The sequence below is a fragment of the Carcharodon carcharias genome, chromosome 5, assembly GCF_017639515.1.
Source record: "Carcharodon carcharias isolate sCarCar2 chromosome 5, sCarCar2.pri, whole genome shotgun sequence".
In the NCBI taxonomy this organism is placed as follows: Eukaryota; Metazoa; Chordata; class Chondrichthyes; order Lamniformes; family Lamnidae; genus Carcharodon; species Carcharodon carcharias.
Window position 1 is genome coordinate 108071664 of NC_054471.1, and position 21233 is coordinate 108092896.

General features: G+C 40.3%; 1 protein-coding gene across 1 annotated transcript in view; it reads left to right on the forward strand.

Moving 5' to 3' along the window:
- Window positions 1-21233, forward strand: part of pcnx2 (pecanex 2) — a 215934-nt gene that overhangs the window by 125767 nt on the left and 68934 nt on the right. Inside the window, exons 23-27 of the mRNA XM_041188107.1 lie at window positions 7486-7594; window positions 11762-11891; window positions 13537-13595; window positions 15420-15635; window positions 18721-18977. Coding sequence (XP_041044041.1) covers window positions 7486-7594; window positions 11762-11891; window positions 13537-13595; window positions 15420-15635; window positions 18721-18977 — 771 coding nt within the window. The remainder of the gene's footprint in view (window positions 1-7485; window positions 7595-11761; window positions 11892-13536; window positions 13596-15419; window positions 15636-18720; window positions 18978-21233) is intronic.

Consider the following 21233-nt stretch of genomic DNA (forward strand, 5'->3'; position numbering starts at 1 on the left):
ATAATTTTCTTTTACTGAGTTTGATCAATACTTCATGCAATAGATTTTCCAATCTTTTTTGCCAGGTTGCTAAGCATGGCCTGGGTGGATCTTAGGGAGGAGAATCTGGCGGTGATGAATCACCCATTACCCTATTCAGGTGGGTCCAATTCTCCCATCCAGAATGCTTTCTCACACAGAATCCACTTCTTGAGTTCCTGTATTATCCAGCAGAGGGCGCTCATTAGCTATGCTAAGGAGATTCACCACTCAGTAATTAACAATGGAAAGCTCCCTCACTATGAAAGAAATTGAAGTGATGATACATGACTTAAGGTGAACCCTAGGCTTTGTTCAGGGGACATAGGGACAAGAGCAAGTAAAGGGATCATTCGTTCCATTTCTTTATTGCCATTTTCACTTTGTGTTCTACCTCCTTTCTACATCTTCACAGCTCTTGGATCTCAGTAACATATTAGCCACTATTCTGGTCTGTGCTAAGATGCTAGTCAATCTCTGGCTGGTTTATTCAACGTCATTTCAGACTTCTGTAAAACCTACAGCCTCAGAAGGACTAGAATTTGATTAAAACCAAGCAAAAAGATAGAATATTACTGCAAAAGAAAAATACTGCAGATGCTGGAAATCTCAAATAAAAACAGAAAATGCTGGAAACACAAGGCAGTTAGAAGACAAATGTGGAGGGAATCAATTAATGTTTCAACAATGACTATTATAACTACCTGTGTTATGTGGAGATTCCACTGCCACATTAAACTTTGCTCTCTAAGGTCAGATCTTTTAGGAAAGGCTGAATAAGCTGGAACTCCTTTCTGCAGAAAAGCGAAGGATGGGAGTGGATCTGACAGAGGTCTTTAGAATAATGAAGGGATGTGATAGAGTAGATAATCTGTTTCCACTTGTGCAGAAGTCCGGAACTAGGGGACTATAAATATAATTATTCCATTAGGGAATTCAGCAAAAAGATCTTCAATCAGAGAATTGCTAAAGTATGGAATTTGTTACAGCATGGAGTGATTGAGGTGAATAGCAAAGAGGCATTTATGGGGAAGCTAAATAAACATATGAGGGAGAAAAGAGTAGAAGAACATGCTGATAGAGCGAGTTACAGTGGGATGGGAGGAGATTTGCTTGGAGCATAAACATCAGCACAAACCAGTTGGATCAAATGGCCTGTTTCTGTGCTGTATATTCACTGCATTCAGTGAGTTCTAGTTATGAGCAGTAAGTGATTCTGCTTAGATAGAACACTAGAGGGAGGGGCCCAAGTATACTCCCTTATCTCTGCAGTGCTGACATTGGACACCACAGGGAATTTAGTTGGAAATAGTGGCCATGAAACATTAAGAGCTTAATCTGGTCCTCAGTGGCCAGGTTGCACCCGGTCTTGATATGGCTGTGTTGTGGGGAGGAGATCTAGTAATTAGCTCGCTACAGGACAAGAAAAGTTCAGTTGCTTAAACAATGAATCTCAGTTATTTAAAAAGAATTCTTAGGAACTCAGCATGAAGATTGTATGCCCCAATGCTTAAAGTGGATGCTGCAGGCCAATTTAAAATGTCAAGGCTAAGATTGATAGATTTTTGTTGGGTAAGACTATCAAGGGATCTGGAGCAAAGACAGGAAAATTAAGTTTTGGTACATGTGAGCAGTGATCTAATAGAATGATGGATCTGGCTTGCGGGGCTCAATGGCCTCATCGTTGTACAGTACCCCCAAGTCCTATAATACTACTAATGATATCTGAGGGATAGTTTGGGATAGTTAGCAGGCTCCCATAAAATGAAAGTACAGCCTCACCATGGTAAGTGCCACACTGATCAGTACGCACCAGCTCTAAGTCTCTAAAGGATTTTATTTTTAGCTTAATTACTATCTGCAGTCATGCACGAGTACAAAGCTGTAGAGGCTAACCTGACCATATAAAGGCACAATATGACATCTGCACCCACTTTAAAAATAAAAGTTAGGTTTGAAGAATACATTGAGCTTTTAAGTTTGGATTTGAGTAATTGCTCTTGTACATATCAACTGTAAAAACCTTTCGTTTAAGGACTGTGTGAAGGTATTTTCACAAACATTTCTTTGGCAGCAGGAGTGACTCATATTCATGTGTTACTGAAACTAATTAGTAGTTATTAAATTACTGAGACATACTGGGTTGGGGAGGGGGATAACGCTTTCAGTTGCTATGGTAACTGCATGGTGCTGGCTTCTGAAAACACTTAATTAAAGGTTAATTTGCAGATGATAGCTCTGCAGATTAATGCTGTGACAGAACTCATTGTTTGAACTCCCACTCCTTAGTATTAAGTGGGAAGAAGAACGCAGCAGATTCTTTTTATTTTTGTTGCTTATTTTCCAGCACCCTGCCCCCCTTCCTAATAAATCCTCAATAAACATGAAATAGCCACTCCAAGCTTTCGTGCAAGGGCAGAAATCGAGAGGAAATATTCTGCATTAGGACCAGCCTTGCACATTTTGCTCTAGCTGACTTGCTAAGGAATTTATTTTTTTTTTTTATTCCTCAGCTGGTCTGTAGGGAGCTGTGAACACCGACATCTGGTTGCCGTGACAAGCAAATGATAGTGAAACATACATACACAAATGTTCTCATGTGACTGGCGATGGGTGTGGGAGTTGACAGAAAAAAGGGCGATATTTGCAGATTTTTTTAAAAAGGGGGAAACAAAGCAAAACAAAAATGAGAAATTAATGACCAAACAAGAGCTACTGATAAATGGAATCTGTTATATTTCAAAGTTTAGGCATATATAAAACCTGAATCATGCTGAAGAATGATTTTTAAAAATTTAAAATCTAACCCACACTTCCTACGCAAAGCTCACATCCTACAAATCCTGAATTGGTGACACTACAAAAGGTGCAGAATCAATGATTCACCAAATCAATGTAATTGACACAAAGTTAACAACGTAGTGCCTATTGGTATGAATTCACTGTGACAGATCTACTACCCTCCATTTAATTTATTAAATGAATTGCAGTTTACTCAGCACAGCTGCATTAAATCCACACTGTGTCTCCTGCCAACACAACATGGCCGTCTGCATATGCACACTGGTCCGTGCAGATGTCACTCTGCTGTACCCAGCCTGCCGATTATTCCATAAGAGTGCGCCCAAAGCATGAGTTTTGTAGACAGGAAATGTGTGCAGATCTTAAGATTTTTAATATTTCATAACGACAGATGAATGGCAGAAAAATTTTAAATTAAATTCTAGAGGCATTCAGTACAAGATGCTGCCCAAGCGTCTCCAAGATTTTCCATTCTTTACTTTGCTGTTTTTAAATTATTGACTTTATTTCTGCATTAAGATGGTGCAAAAGTTTTTTTTCTTTGACACTGAATGAACTTCAATCTAGCAGTGTCAGGTCTATGAAATCCTGTTCTGCTGCCAGTCTGATACAATGAGCCAGTCTCAAAGATGGCCACCCCAATTAATCACTGCGTGAGTCTGTAAAACAGTAAACATGGAGAAACGCTAGAACTGCTCATGCGCTGCGTTGGCAGCAAACACAGCCTAAAATTTAACTCTTATCCCATGATGGCGTAGGACCAAGCAAGTCCCGTTTGCAATAAATTCCACATTGAATAGTTTGTGTGCAGAGATGGTTCATACCATGAAGAAGAACATTTGCACATACTGTATATCTAATCTGTCACAAGCTTAGCCTACATTTTGAGTTAGACATCAAATTGTGTAGTGTTTATAGCATTTGAAGTAACTGGTCCATCCTGTGTTTATGCTCCACATGAGCTTCCTCCTACCCTACTTCATTTCACTCTGTCAGCATATTCTTCTGTTCCTTTCTTCCTCATGTATTTCTGTAGCTGCTCTTTAAATTCATCTGTACTATTTCCCTCAGTCACTTTATAAGCTAGCAAGTTCCACATTCTCACCACTTCCTTGGTAAAGAAGTTTCTTCTGAATTCCTTATTGGAGTGATTAAGATTACAGCCCTTATTTATAGTCTTCTGCACAAGCAGGAACATTCTCTCTATGTCTACCTTGTCTAGCCCTTTCATAATCTTGAAAACTTCTCTCGGGTCACCTTTCAGTCTTCTTTTCTAGAATAAAGACCCCAGCTTGTCCAATCTATCCTGATAGTTATGACCTCAGTTGGAAATTAAACTTTTTAAAAATTCATTCATGGGATGTGGGCATTGGCAGCAAAGCCAGCATTTATTGCCTATCCCTGATTACCCTTGAGAAGATGTTGGTGAGTTGCCTGATTGAACCACTGTAGTCATTGTGGTGAAGGTGCTTCCACAGTGATGTTAGGGAGGGAGTTCCAGGACATTGGCTTAGTGACAGTGAAGGAACAGTGATTTGTTTCCAGCTCGGGATGGTGTGTGACTTGGAGGGGAATTTGAAAGTTTAACTATAATGATCTCACCTGAGTGAATGTAAAAAATCCCATGCACTTTTTCAAAGAAGAGCAGGGGAGTTATTCACTGTGTTGTGCCTAAAATTTATCCTTCAACCAACAACGCCAAAAACAGAATACCTAGACACTATCACACTGCTGTTTTTGGATCCGGCTGTGTGCCAATTGGCTGACTCGTTTTCCTCCATTGTAACAGTGAAAAGTATTTGGTTGGCTGTAATGCACTCTGAGACATCCCAAGGCCATGAAAGGCACCATATAATTGCGAGTTTTTTCCTTTTTGAACAATTAAGGGTACCAAACCATAAGGGCACTATCTGTCAGGACATCCCAACCAGGCTGCAGCAGACCTTCTGTCTGCATGCCTGCATGTTCATTCCAGCTAAGGTTACTGGAAGCCAATCAGCAATGGTAACCTTTATAAAATGTGCCTCACCTTGTCATATCAATCCTCACTTTCAAAGTTTCTTATTCACCACATGTTCAGTCGAACCTCCTCAAACCTTTCCCATGCTCTAACTTTTCAGCATGCCACCCTCTGCAAAGCACCTTGATACACTTCTCTACCTCAAAGGTGCTATACATTGCAATCTATGATGGTTGTTTGTGAATTTGTAGAGACTGTTTTCATTTTCTAAAACTTAAAAAAAAAAACTCATACGTTGTTTCAACCATCAAAAGCTGAGGACGTTGGAAATCTGAAATAGAAACAGAAAATACTGGAAATGCTCAGCAGGTCATCTGTGGAGAGAGAAACACAGTTCATTTTTCAGGTCGATAACCTTTTATGAGGAGTGGAAGGATGTTGGCGATTTAACAGTTTTTAATCAAGTACAGAGGCAAGGAAAAAACAAAAGGAAAGGTCTGTGATCGGACGGAAGGTCGGAGAGATTTAGTGACAAAAGGGATGAGAATGTAAAGCAAAAGTGAACAGTAGTGGGATAAGTAAAGAAACAAAAGATGGATACAGAGAAGGTCCAATAAGCATTCCTTTTCACGTACACCGTTATTTTCACACTCCTGCTGTTGAACAGGAACTCAGCTCTTACTCTGTCTGCTGGCGCACTTGCGTTTTCTCCTGCCGCTGACATCACAATAGTTTGTCCACTACCTGTCATCCACTTCCTGAAACCTCCCTCTCACTTCGCCAGTCCCTTCAGCTGCCTACTGAAAGGAGGGAATGGCGAAGAGAACGATGGGGGAGCGGCGAAGATTGTGGGAGAGAGCGGTGAAGGAGCCTCATATCTACCATGACGCCTCAGCCGTCCAACATGCAGTTTAGGTCTGCCCGAGATCCCTGGAGGTCCAGGTCTATTGCTGACCATCTGCTCCTTGGCCTAGCTGCAGTATCGATAGTGGTCACAGAACATAGTGGTACTGTCGGTACTGCAGAGCAGTCAGCCTCCAATTGGCCTGCCGCTTTATGAGGCGGAGCTTCCTCCGGTGGAGGTCTTGCCTCATTATAATTAAAAGCCAGTTGAAAGTGGGGTGAGGCAGACTCACCCCAGATACTTACTCTGGGGCGCGGTGAGCCCACCCTCAGCGTATAATCCAGCTCTGCACGTATGGGAGTTAGCCCTCCATAATTGCAGCGTCAGAAAACACAGCCTAATTTTCGACTTGTGAAATATCTGTGAATGAAAGGAAAAATCTTTCTTTGAAAAATAAGAACTGTTACTTTAAAAGATAGGATTAAACAGCTACTTTGTCTTTCATGCAGTATATAGGTTAAAACTTTAAAAGGCTATGGAATAGATTTTAATTGCAATTATGTTGTGTAACTAAAAAAAATGTAGATAAAAATTAGGCAAAAGCTGTATAATTGTTTCCTGGTGACAGGAGCTGTTAGAACAGAATGTATTTGGGTCAGTTATCATGTTAACATCCCAGTACAATTTTTTGTTTGCACGTAATCCTGAGTTATTTTGACCCCAACATTGAAGCGGCTAATATGTGCTACCAATAAAGAGCCACTGGAACATAGGAACAGGAGCAGGCCATTCAGCCCCTCCTGCCAGCTCTGCCATTCAATTAGATCACAGTTGATTTGTACCTCAACTTTATTTACCTGTCTTTGGTCCATATTCCTTGGTATCCTTACCCAATAAAAATCTATTGCACCAGCCTTGAAAAATTAAATTGACCCCTAGCATATACAGCCTTTTGAGGGAGAGAGTTCTAGTTTTCCACTATTATTTGTTCAAAGAACTGCTTCCTGATTTCAATCCTAAATGTCCTGGCTCTAATTTTAACATTATGCCTCCTTGATTTCCTGCATTGGAGGAAATTGTTTATCCCTATCTACCCCATCGAATTCCTTAATCTTTTTAAAGATCGCAATTAGATAACCCTTCAACTTTCTAAAGCCAAGGGAATATAAACCAAGTGTGTGCAACCTGTTATAATTTAAGCCCCAGTCACATTGCAGAATCAACTGTAGCAAATTGACATCAGTAAAACTGTGCAAACTAGTGATATGGAGATTATTACAGATCTGCTCAACTAAATGAGCCACCACTTTTTAAGAAAGAGCAATAGGACATTGTTCCTATGCCTCCAGTTAGTTCACGCAATGAAATTGCAGTATTGCAAGATTTTAAAATAAAACCGCACAAGTTGCAAATTAGTATAAGCTTCCTAAAAAAACATAATATTGAAATTCAAACCAAGTGGAAGCTGAAGGATTTGGTTTGCCAACCGTGAAATAACAATAAATGGATAAGCATATCAGTTTGCAGAATATTGTATCACAGAAATTGCATAAGCTACTAGACTATCTCACCTGCTGCACAAATTGTGTGTTAAATATTTTGATTTGATTCTTTCAATTGTGTTATTGAACTTTGGTTTTTTAACTGCTGAAATACCTTACCGTAAGAAGTGGCAGTAGGTTTTCTGTGTGTCACCTCACAGTATTTTTAAATGTCACTTTTCAATGTGGAAATTAACAGGGAGCACAATGTAGTTTAATTAATTGCTGCAATTAATTTTAAATTAGATTTATTTTTAATGGTGTTGACTTGCAGTGATTGTCATGCAATATTGACGAATATTCTTTCTTTCCATGTGCAGCTATGGGACTTGCTGCACAAGCTGCAGTTTATTTTGACCTACATTGCCCCTTGGCAGATTGCGTGGGGCTCGGCCTTTCATGCTTTTGCACAGCCCTTTGCCGTACCTCGTATCCTTTTGAATCATTTTAGCTGAGTTAATGTGTCTAGATGGGTGCAAGATTGTCGCAAGGAAAACTGAGTGTCAGAGAAGCTATGTGTCTCTGTTTACATCAGTTCAAAGAATACAATTCACTTTCTCTTTACAAGCCCTGCAGCTATCAGAGTGTTAAAATGTAGTTTGTAGGGATTTTGCAGTCATCAGTACTTCAGCAACGTTAAAAATTGGTAGGAAATGAAACATTGACACACATTTAGCTGGGAAATGATGGTAAGTTTAATGGAACTTGCCACTATTAATGTGTGAATAGCCCAGAAGCTTGTGACAAGCAGAGGTTACATTGTGGACTGTGAATCACCATGAGGTGCCTGGCAATTTGCGCAGCTCAGCTGTTAGCTTTGCGAAAATGTCAGCTCACCCTCAACACCCCAGTGATTTTCATGAAATTGCAATATTTTCTTATTAATTACCTGGTATTTAACAGTGTAGGTAACTTTTTAATGAGATTTATGTTGCTCCAATGCCACTTGACCACCCCTGCTCATAAGTAAACAAATTAAGCTCTGGGGTCTCTTTCCTGCTAAATTATTGTTAGGGATTTAGAAAACTGTAAATGTTATTTTTTTTCTTTTGTCCTTACCCTTTCTGTTCTTTTTCTCTCACTCTCGATCCAATTTTTTCCCCTCTGTTTTATTTCTCTTCTGTATCTGACTTGACTCTAATACTCCCAATTTTCTTTTCTATTATGCCTCTGGTTCTTTCTTAATCCTTCAATTTCCTTGTTTAAACAGATAGACTGTTGGTTCTGTTGGTCACTAAGACTCCAGATTTCTTGCTCCTCTTGCTGTGCTGTTATCAGCTCTCACTTCTAGCAACACACAGGGCAAAAGAATATTCTGCCTTGAAGGGTGCATGTACAAGTCTAACAGCACACAGTACGAGATGCCCCACTACAGCAAATTCTGGACCAATGATTCTTCAGAATTTGACACTAAGCACCAAAAATAACTCTGTCCAACTTCGAATTACTTACTCTGCTTAATGATGACAATTCTGACATAAGACAGATGTTTTAAATGACACGTACACACACGCATGAAAGATAATGAAGGAAATCAAAAAAAATCTCATTTGAAGTTTCGCATGAATCTTTTCCCTTTAGATTTGTACGTAGAAATGATCAGCTCCTGTAAGAAAGGAGCAGGTTTAAGTTTCAGGGCATCCAACAACCGAACATATAATGGAGCCGGAATCTTATGAGTGCTTTAAGCTAGAGATTTAAATGAACATTTGGAATCCTTCATAAGGGTGAGTTGGAGAACTCAGCACCTCATTGAGTCATTTCATTTTTAAAAAAATAACAAACTTTGTGCACACAAGATAGGCCAGGAATTTTCTGGTAGCTGCCCCAATTCTTCCGATGTAACTTTGGCAGAAGTCTGGCGTAAACAGCAAGGAAACACCCGTGAGTAGGACACTGTAGAATCTCCCACCCACACCTGCATCCAAGTTACTGTGGTGTGAAGCATTGATTTCACTACAGATTTCTGCGTTTTTAATTCACTTCAGTGGATCAATTACAGTCACCACGGGCTCTGGTTTTGTAGCCAGCTTCTCAATAAAAATTGATGTAAAAGTTGACCCTTGTCAGTTTGGTTCCATAGGTAGCACTCTCCTTCCTGAGTTAGAAGGCTGTCGGTGCATATCTCATTCCAGAGACTTGAGCACATAATCTTGGCTGATACTCCTGGCGCAACACTGAGGGGCCACTGCACTGTGGGAACGGCATTACTAGGGAGCACTGCAGTGTTGGAGGGGGAGTACTGTGGGGTCCTATGCAATTAGAGCTGCAATGTCAAAGGGGAAGTACTGAGAGAGCACTAATCTGTCTGAGGGGCAATATTTGGGAAGCACTGTAATGTTTGAGGGGCAGTACTGAAAGAGCACTTTTGGAGGTCCCATCTTTCAGATGAGAAGTTAAATTGAAGCCCTGTCTGGCTGTTCTAGTGCTTAAAAATCCCATGGCACTGTTTGAAGATGAACAGGGGGGTTCCTACAGTTCCTACAATTGCCCCTGCAAACCAATATGCTAAAATATAGAATATTTGATCATTCATCCCATTGCCATTCATGAGACCTAGCTGTGTAACCTCCCTTCTCAATAGTGTACATTAAGTACTTCAGGACATTGCTGAGAGATGTACTAAGGTGCAACATTTTGTAGGTTTTTTCCTTCTTAAAAAGAAACTTTAATTAGCTTCAACCGTTTTTTTTGGTTACACTTGACCTAACTCATGCTAACGTTGGAATGAGGTATCTGTTAATACGATGACGCACTTCCCGATCCCGTGATAAACCTGCAATCACACTCCAGATGTCCCATTTTATCACAGAGGCAAGTCAATCTTAAACTGCTGTGAGCTTCTTAGCTAGGAGCCATGAGCAAGTTCCCCAACCAGCACTCTCAAGCACTAAAACTCTGTTTATGGATCATTTAGAATTTTGTTACCTTAAAGGAACATTGCCCCACCTTCGTAACAGACTACTATGTTGTACATTTCACAGTGTAAATGCCTGGTCTTATAAATCAGCAAGTCATTCGGTGTACTGTCTACAGTTTACCTATACTGCAGATTGATGCAATATAGAATAATCTTTAAAACTGAAACCTTAGGTAAGCAAGCAATAAGAACAGGACTGAGAATGTTAGGTTACAGGCAGCAGAGGTTTGGATGAACTGAAGTTTGTGGGTGTTGGAAGATGGGAGGCCCTATCCAGGAGAGCATTGAAATAGTCAAGTCAAGAGGTAACAAAAGTATGGATGAGGGCTTCAGCGCCAGATGGGCAGAGGCAGGTTTGGAGATGAGTGATATTATGGAAAGGGAAATAAACGGTCTTTGGAATTTGTGGCTATGAGTTAGGAGCTCGGCTGGGGATTAAATAGTGTGCTGAGATTGCGAACAGTCATATTCAACTGGGTATATTGGCCAGAGAGAGGGATGGAGTTGGTAACAAGGATACATAGTTTGTATTAGGGATTAAAGACAATGGCTTTGATCTTCCAATAGTTAATTGGAATAAACTGTGACTTCTCCAAGTCTGTATGCCAGACAGTGTGACAAATCAGAGACAGTGGAGGGGCAAAGGTAGATGGTGAAAGATAGATCTGGGTGTGGAACTTGGTGTATTTTTGGATTATGCCACCGAGGGGCTGCATGTGGATGAGAAAGGGGAGAACGTCAAGGATAGATCTTTGGAGGACTCCAGAAGTGATAGACATGAAAGAGAAGATATTGAAGGCAAGAAAACGTACTTTTATATCCCAGCTTTCACATTTTCAGAATAGCCCAAAGTACTTTTAAGGTGTAGTCACCGTGGCAGGAACTGCAGCAGCCAATTTGCACAAAGCAGTCTTCCACGAACAGCAATGTACGAACATATGAGTTTGGAGCAGGAGTAAACCACTCGGCCCTTCGAGCCTGCTCCGCCATTCAATAGGGTCATGGCTGATCTGACTGTAACCTCCCGCCAACCTCAAATAACCTTTGGCCCCCTTGTTTATCAAGAATCTATCTAGCTCTGCCTTGAAAACATTCAAAGACTCTGCTTCCACTGCCTTTTGAGGAATGAAGTTCCAAAGACTCACTACCCTCTGATAACGATTGGATAATTATTTTAGTAATAAGAACAAATATTGGCCAGGACACTGGGGAGAAATCCCCTGCTATTCTTCAAAGTAGTGCCATGGGATATTGTACATCCACCTGAGAGGAGCCTCGGTTTAATGTCACATTTTAAAGATGGTACCTCGGACAGTGTAGCATTCCTTCAGTACTATTAGTGAGTGTGTGCCTGGAATTTTGTGCTTCAGTGTCAGGAGTGGGGCTTGAACTCACAACCTTCTGACTTTGAGGCAGAATGACTTTGCTGGAGAGGCTCTAATTTTGATCAGAGAGGTAACAGTTTATGATATAGAATGGTACAAAAGAAACTCCGATGGGCTGACCTTTAAAAGCCCCTTAGACCCAAATTTTAAGCTTCCACTTGCAGTCAGTATATCCAACAATGTATCGGTCACCAGTATCCCAATCATTAAATCCATTTGCATGTATTGATTAAATATCTGTATCACTTCAACAGGAACTATGAAATCAATTCCTTAACCACATTGTTTCAGATTCGGCTATGCTCTTCATCCAAGCTCTTATATCTTCACTCTTTTCCACTCCTCTTACTCCATTCCTTGGCAGCGCCATTTTCATGATGTCCTATGCTAGGCCAGTAAAGTTCTGGGAAAGGAATTACAAGTAAGGGGGATTCTTTTGAGGATAAGGATCTGATTGCTTGGAGCAATTGCGAGAAGCGTGCTTTCTTATCTTGCTGAATGTTTGTAACTTCTGACCTGCCCCTTGGCACCATTCAGGCATCTTCACCCCTCGCCCAATTCTCTGTTCAGACTCTAAAGTTGGAGTTAAGAACTGTAAGCTGGGCAGTGGAGACTGTGAATGGAGGTGGAGAACTTGTTTAAGACCATCCACATTCATTCATAAAATCTTACAGCTCTGAAGGAGGACAATTAATCCATTGTATCTGTGTCAGCTCTTTGAAAGAATTATCCAATTAGGTCCACCCTGCTCCCATACCCGTCCAGATTTTTCCATTTTGAAAGTTACTATTGAATGTGCTTCCACCACCCTTTCAGGCAGCACATTCCAGATTATCATAACTCACCACACAAAGAAGTTCTGCCCATCTCCCCTCTGGCTTTTTTGCCAGTTACCTTATTTGTGTTCTCTGGCTATCAAACCCCCTGTCAGTGAAAACGATTTCTGCTTATTTGCTCCACCATATGCTCCCATTACCAAAGTATTACCACAAAGTTCTGATTGTGCTTTGTTGGTATTGTGTTGTTGATGTTGCAATTCTTCAATTATTTTAGAAATTTGACCAAAGATTTTGTCGTATTTTTTTTGTACGGAGGGAGGGGAAACCTGTTTAAATTTAAAATGGTGAACCTCCAGTGCATTACAACATGTATACAACATGTATAAAGTACCAATCCCATGTTCAGTTCTCAGTTTATGTTGAGATAACTGAACCCAGACGATGATTGTGGGACTAAGGGTGATTTTAGTGCCTGAAGGTTAAGGAGGAAAATCCACTTTGGTTTACACTTCCAGCTGCTGTTCTTCAATCCCTGTTGCAGGTGCACAAATTTGTGTGGAATCTAGAGAGAAATAATGCTGGATTTGGCTGTGATGCATCCCATGGTCAAAAAATATGCCTACCCTTGGAATGTTCACATGAAGATTGACCTCTGATGTGAGGTACTAGAGAAATGGCTAGAGAAATTGTACCACAACAAGTAGTCAACAACTCCAGTAGAGAAGGAAAAGGAAGAAAAATTGTACAAAGAAACTGCCTGCATGACAGTGACCAGTTTTGAAATGTGTCACTTAAAATTATTTACAATAATCTGCAGTGTTTAGTCCCTTTACCTGCACGATAGCCACAAACAGAGCTTGGAAAGGAAGTTTGTGCTTAACAGTGCGTCTGTAATGTATTCAAAATCTCAAGCACATCCTCGCCAACCATTTCCCTTATAAATTTCTGTGTTCATGTTTACAATGGCAATTCCCTTTGTAAAACTGTCACGTTGTAATTACACTCTCTTGCCAATGGAGGTGTACCACCAAGTTCGAATTACAGCATGAGGGGTTTAGCGAGGGAGTTCCCATTGTAAGTATGAAAGCGGGAATTTAAAACAAGAATGTGAAAAGGACAAGATGTGTGGCTTGAAAATGGGCCTGAATTTTGTCCGTATACACTAGTTACCCTGGGTCTAGCTCTTCTTCACCTGCACACTTGGTCATCGCACTCAGTGGTCAATGAGATGAGAGGCTGACTGGTAATTTTCAAAGTTTACACAATTGCTTATGGCTTTTTTTCCAGCACCAAACGGGTGGATCATTCAAATACAAGGCTGGATTCACAGATAAACAGAAATACTGGTAAGTAAAAAGAGCTAGTACAACTGGAGCTAGCTTCCCTTGGCAGCATGACTATGTGCAGACTTTGTGATAGGATTGTCTAACCCCTAAAAATATAATCATTACAAGAATTAAATGTTCCTGTGAATTTTGTGCTTCTTGAAGTGAGAGATGCTGTTTCAGAAAGTGTCAATCTCACGCACTCTCAGATAAACTTCAGATAAAACTCCCTCTGCTCTCCTCAAATAATGTGTCTCAGCCCTAAGCTCAAAAATGCCCAACTGCTGCACCGTTTAATGATACAGCACAGAAGGAGGCCATTCCGTCCATTGTGCCTGTGCTGGCTCTTTGAACGAACTGTTCAATTAGCCCTACTCTCCTGCTCATTTCCCATAGCCCTGCAGTTTTATCCTTTACAAATTTTTTTTTCAATTCCCTTTTAAAAGTTACTATCAAATCTACTCCCTTTCAGGGAGTGAGATGATCATTCCAGGTCATGTTAACTTGCAGAGTTGAATTTTCTGCCAATTACTTTAAATCTGTGCCCTCTCGTTAGTGACCCTCCTGACAGTGGAAACAGTTTCTCCCTATCTATTCTACCTAAATCTTTGATAATTTTGAACACCTCCACTAAATCTCCCCTTAGCCTTCTCTGCTGTAAGGAAAACAACTCCAGCTTTTCCAGTCTCTTCACATAACTGAAATTCCTCACTGCTGGTATCATAAAACTCCTTTGTACCCTGTCCAAGGCCTTGACATCCTGCCCAAGTGTGTTGCCTAGAATTGGACACCCATACTTCAGCTGAGGCTGAACAGGGATTACAGGTAGACAAATAACTAAAAATAGCAATGCACCTTAATAAGATAATAAATAAATAAACTAAGCACCTGGAATTCATTGCCAGATGGATAGAATTGAAAAGCAGAGAAATTATGTTAAACTTGAATAAAAGTTCTGTTGAAGGGTCATGAGGACTCGAAACGCCGACTCTTTTCTTCTCTGCTGATGCTGCCAGACCTGCTGAGTTTTTCCAGGTAATTCTATTTTTGTTTTGAATAAAATCTTGTTCAGACCACACTGAGTATTGTGCACAGTTTTAATCTCCATTTTGTAAAAAGGATATAGAGGCACTGGAGAAGCTGCAAGAAAGGATTTACAAGGATGATACCAGAACTGAAAAGTTATCCTAATGAGGAAACTCTGAACAGGCCAGAGCTCTTCTCTCTAGCAAAGAGAAGACTGAGGGGACCTGGTAGAATACACATAGAGAAAATATTTCTGCCTGTAGGGGAGACCAAAACTAGAGGCCATAATTATAGGATAGTCACTAATAAATACAATAGGGAATTCAGGAGAAACTTCTTTACCCAGAGAGTGATGGAAATATGGAATTTGCTTCAACATGGGGTGTTTGAGGCGAATAACAAAGATACATTCAAGGGAAGTTGGATAAGCACATGAGGAGAAAGGAATAGAAAGATCTGTTGATAGGATGAGATGAAGTAAGATGGGCAAAGACGCATGTGCAGCATAAACACAGGCATGGAGTAACTGGGCTGAATGGCCTATTTCTGTGTTGTACATTGAGTAATTATTTCATGTAGGTTTTAATCTGAAAGGTTGTTGAAAATTGTAAATATAACAGAGTCTCGCCACCTCCAGGATCTGTGCTGTTTGGTTATACTGGCCAATGCTTGGAGCGGGGGAATCACGCTCTCACAAACCGCATCCAGTAATAACTGTCAGGGACAGTGTTTACATCTCAACACTCTGCAGTGACATTCTTCTGTTTAAACACCAGGCTTGAAATTAATCCTTGTTCTGTTTGGTGTTTATGCATCTAGGGGCCGATGATAACAACTTAAACTCTATCTTCTATGAACACTTGACGAGCTCGCTGCAGCAGAGCTTGTGTGGTGATTTAATCCTGGGTCGCTGGGGAAGCTACAGCACAGGCGACTGCTTCATTCTGGCCTCGGATTACCTCAACGCCTTGGTTCAGTTGATCGAGGTTGGCAACGGCCTAGTAACTTTCCAGCTGAGGGGACTTGAATTCAGAGGTGAGCTCCAAAAGATCTATCAGTTACAGTAAAATTAAAGAGTACAGTATATGAGAAATTTGAGACATGTTGTTAAGTGTAGCAGACTTGGGAGGAACAGGTGACTTGATTCCTAAAGCCCTCCATCATTGGATGTTTTCATCTCATGCCTGGATTTGATGTAGACTAATTGATAGAGATCAATTGTTTTGATTAGTCAACAACCATTATCGCTAGATAATGTGAATACAAAACGGGTAATGTGCCAGTCTTACCTCCGTGGGTAGCACTCTCACCTCTGAGTCAGAAGATCATGGGTTCAAGCCCCATTCCAGAGTCTTGAGCACAATGCTGTCAGAGGTGCTATCTTTCAAGTTAACATTAAACTGAGGACCCATCCACCCTCTCAGGTGGACATAAAAGACCCCAGCAGCACTATTTTGAAGATGACCTGGGGAATTCTCCCCTGTGTCATGGCCAATATTTATCTCTCAACCAACATCACTAAAAATAGCAGATTATCTAGTCATGTATCTCATTGTTGTTTATGGGACCTCGCTATGCACAAATTGTTTGTAGCATTTCTTACATTCCAATGGTGACTAGAATTCAAAATCGGCTATAAAGCGATTTAGTATGTTCTGAAGTTATGAAAGGCACGCTTTAAGCGCAATTCATATGATGTCCTTACATAAACATCTGATTATGTTTACGGATGACTATATTTTGAATTATGGTAATATTCTGCAGACATCTGTATAAGTAGCGTGGGATTTGTCATGGCTACTAACCTCAAACTGTCAGAGACAGTCTTGCCTTTGGTTTAATTATCACATTGTATTTTAATGGTAAATTACATGATTTCAGTGCTGTTGAGTTGACAGATAAACTGTGGATGCTTTTTCAATCTTCTTGATGCTGTATTTTATTCTTGGTTTCCATGTTTTAGTTATCTTTCTGTTCAATTGCTCAAACATAACATTATATTTTTGTGTGATACTGAGGCTGCACAGAGCAAGATGAAATGCTCTAATTTCGTGCCTCCACTGAATGGTCTTTATCCACTATTAGGTTTTAGCTGTCTGAACATTTGTTATCTTATACATTCATAGTCTTACAAGAATACGAAGAATAAAAAATGAATGTAAAGATACAAATGCTCTTTGGAATGATTCTAAATCAGACTTGTGTGGTACTGTGGATGTGTTAGTATTTAAGTGCATCCATAATTAACAATTTTAGACAAATTACTTATACATTTCTGGCTGAATGCCCCACATGTACAATAAAAGAATTAGATGATGGAGGTCTTGACACCAAATGTTGGGGGTCAAGTTTAAACTTGCCACTGATGTGTAAAACCAGCATTATGGATTGGGCTGCCCGTGAGAGAATGCTCCCCAGTCTTCATTGGGGAAATGACGATTGACCTGCTTCGGCAAACATTAATGGCAAACCATGTCCCCATGACTTTATTCAGTTGTAGCGTTAGGGCAGGCACCAACACAAATAAATCAAATAATCCAATCTTCTTTATTTTCACTGTGATTGCCGATTTCATTGAAATTTGTACACACTGGTGAGAATGTGGATGCGAATTCAAGTACAGTAGTATTGGAATTGCACATGGTGGCACGGTGTCAAGATCCCTAGGAACTTAGATATTGAGCAAAGAGCAGGAGGCCATCAGAAGTGCTTTGTTGATGCAGAATTAAACCTTTTTTTTCAAAACAACCTGGATGCAATGATACAATAAATATTTAGAGTAGAAACTATTATATAAAAGGAGAAAAATCCCCTTTATAAGGAATTACAAGAAAATACTCACTGTAACCCAGGACAACGGCTATGGGGATAATTATTTAATGACATCTGTTTGCAAGAAGATCAGGAAAAGACTGACAGCGATGATAAATGCCTTACTCCTGTTTGTGTTATATGCACTAAATGGAGCTGTCAGCATTTGAGAGCAAACATGACACTTTAAGAGACCATTATCAAACAAATGGCATGAGGATTTTGTGCACTCCACTAACCTCAGCTTAACTGGTCATTCATCTCATTTGCAGTTTGTGGGATATTGCTGTGTGCAGATTGGATTCTGCATTTGCCAACATACCAGTGATTGCAGGTTCAAAAGTAATTTATTGAATATGTAAGCATTTTGGGATTTTTTGAGGAGATGATAAGATGCTATACCAATTCAATCGTTCCTTTTATATATAAGACTGCAATAGATTTTGAGAGGAAATTTGCTCCACTGTTGACCATATTCTGTAATTACATTGTGACAGTTAATATACCAAATATGAACAGTGCATATTATATGACATATATTGTGCAATATACTTGTGGGAGATTTACTGTACAATTGATCTAGCATCATTGGCTGTAAAATGCTTTGTGATGTCTGGTGGTTGTGAAAAGCACTATAAAAGTCTTTCTTTCTTTTAAGTTCATAATGTATATCAAAGACTACATATTGCATGATTCATATTGTATGGTATATATTCTGTGCATATTGGACAGGATATATTTTACAGTGCCTTTTGTATGGTATAAATTGTAGGGAATATATTGTCATACTTTGTTTTATATTGCTCTTTGTAATAGCACCTTGGGACATTTTATTATGTTAAAGGCACTAAATAAATTTGTTATTGTTGCTGTAGAGTATATAATGCACAGTACATAATGGGTGGGTCCTTACCTGATGCAACCTGATGCGAGTTAGATTGTACGTGTATTTTATGGTATGTATTGCATGAGATATATTGTACTGGATGTATTTTATGGTACATATTGTACAATGCATATTGTGTGGGATACATTGTGTGGGACACTGCGCAGGACATATTGTACAGATTATATTGTACTCTATAGGTTGTTGAGTATATATTGTATGGTATATATTATACTGGATCTATAGTATAATGCACATTTGGGATCAATTATATGGGATATATTCGGTATATATTTTAGGGTCTATATTATTCAGGATATATTGTATTGTACATGTTGCCTGGGATAAATTGTGTGGTGCATATATTTGGCCTGATAACTGATTATTTTTGAGGTGAATTAGCTTGTCTTGGTTTTTTTTAAGGTACATACTGCCAACAGAGGGAGGTTGAAGCGATAACAGAGGGGATCGAGGACGACAAGGGCTGCTGCTGTTGCTGCGAGCCAGGGCATTTGCCTCACATGTTGTCATTTAACACAGCTTTTATGCAACGCTGGCTGGCCTGGGAAGTTACATCATCTAAATACGTACTGGAAGGCTACAGCATTAGTGACAACAACGCAGCGTGCATGCTGCAGATGTTTGACCTGAGAAAGATGCTTATCACCTATTATGTAAAGGTAGTAGTACACCAGTAAGTTTCTAGTATGTTATTTTGTTTCATAAATAGGTTTTTTGCCTCCACCTCCTACGGATTTTTTTTTAGATCTCTTCCTCCTACAGCCTGTCAGAACTGCCAGCTATAATAAGGCAGTGAGAGTCAGACTGCAACTCAGCTTTAACTGAAGCCTTTTTTGGTCAATAACTGGGAGGAGAGGAAAGCGGGATGGAGATAGGTTTGGGTTAGATTTTATTTAGCTGGTGGGGAAATCCCTCCTGGCGGCCTAGCTAAAGTTCACTGGATCTGCTTGTGGCAACTGAGTCTAAACCAACTGTTGGTGGTGTTGCCAGACCTCCCGGATTGTCCTGAAGGCTCAGGAATTGAAGATTAACTCCAGGGTACTGTTGTGAGCAAAACCCAAGAGTAAATTGTTTTGACCAGACCCCCAAGTTGTTGGTACTATCTGGTTAGGGACCAATAACTTTTGTTAAAGTAGACAAAAGTTTGAGATCCAAGACATTTACTAAGCGAATAAAGCCTGAAGATTCCATGGTTTTTGAATAAACATAATGAACTTTACCATCCAAGTTTAAAAAAATAAAACTATTTGCAATACAATATCTATACATTATAGAAAACAATATATAATACAATACCTATATTATACTTCAGGGTTAATATGAGGTAAATGTGAATTAACAGGCAAACTGTGGTCTGACACCCACACTGCACATTGAATTGCAAATGCGACCAAGACAGATCCCACAGATTTCTCCGCAACCCACCCAGACGTCAGTAAACACTGTGAGTCAATCAATCTCATTGAAACTCTGTCTCTCTCATGAGGGATTCCAGTCTTCACCTTCGAAGATCTAGCCTTGGAATTCTCCCCAAAAATCCCCCATAACTTGGATTGCCTCAACGACTGCAGGGTTTCAGTCTCGTCTCCTGAGACTCCATTCCCCTGGATTCCTGAGTCTGCACTCCGGCACCAACTCACAAGCTCTTTGGCCACACTGAGCAAAACACTACTGCTCCAAAGTGTTACCTTTTCCCCAGTATCCTGCAGCATGGAGTCACTAATCTTCTTGGCCTTCTTAGATCTTCACGGCTTCTCCAAAGCCCCCATTACTTAAACTCTGCCAATTACAGCCCTTTTATGGCTGGGAGTCTTTTTCCTTCTCTCCCTGTCCCCTGTTTGGGACTCCCATTTGGGATCTCTCCCTGGTCCCTCTCCTTGTCCCCTGCCTGGCCTCTTCTCTGAATATGGTGTCCCAGTCCTGGGTCATATGACCCTGTTTCTCGCGCTATCTTCTTTTTGCTCAGGCATTCTGGGTCTGTCCTCAGCTCGGAGAACTGCAAAACACTGGATTGCACCTGCATCACCTGCTCCCAGTCTGGCATGCACGAAACTCCCAAGGCCTGTCGGGTGTTGGAGTTCCCAACCCTCACTCACCGATAATGTAAGTCAGATCTCATAACAAAATTCATTGGGATGTTTAAAAATTTACTTTTTAAAAAAAAATTCATTTCGCACTTTTGTTTGGCAGTTATAAAAATATGGGAGCTGGAAAAGGAGGCTGTTTGGCTGACAGTTAAGAATCTTCCAATTGGGTAACAAAGAGACTGTTCACTTCCTGATTGGCCAAGAGAGGGCGGGGTGTTATGAGAGTGGGTATGTCAGGTGGCCAACGCTGGCAAGGTGTGGGGTGGCGGGGGCACATGGGGCCTGGACAGTTGGAGTTGGGTGGTCATGTGATGACACCTCCAGGAATAGAGTTGGTAACCCTAACTGTAGGCTTGTCACTGCACTGTTAATGTCCAACACAGTACATTTTCCCAAAATAGTTCCCATCACTTCTAGCTGATGTCAATTAAATTTGCCTGCTCCGTCCTCCATCTCTTCACTTCCCGCTCTACCCTAATGCTGTTCCTCACACAGCAATAACTAAACAGGCTTATTAAATATTTAAAATTGGGATTTTATGGTTTGTAAATTGTCCTATAGCTCCAACTAGTTACTTATGTTCCACAAGCTGTAGAGAGAGAAAGGGGATCCCAAAAAGGAGCATCGTAGGAACTGACTTGTGTCAAGGATGCAAAAGAGAAGTTTTACATTTATATAATTCTGATATGCCAGCGGCCGTGATGTTATTCTACAGCTCTTCTTTTGACGCCAATTGAAGTTTAATTGAAAATTTTTAAAACCCAGCAGATTTCACTGGGTGTGAAACGAGCAAAGCTTAAATAATAATCCACATTGAGCTCTCACAAC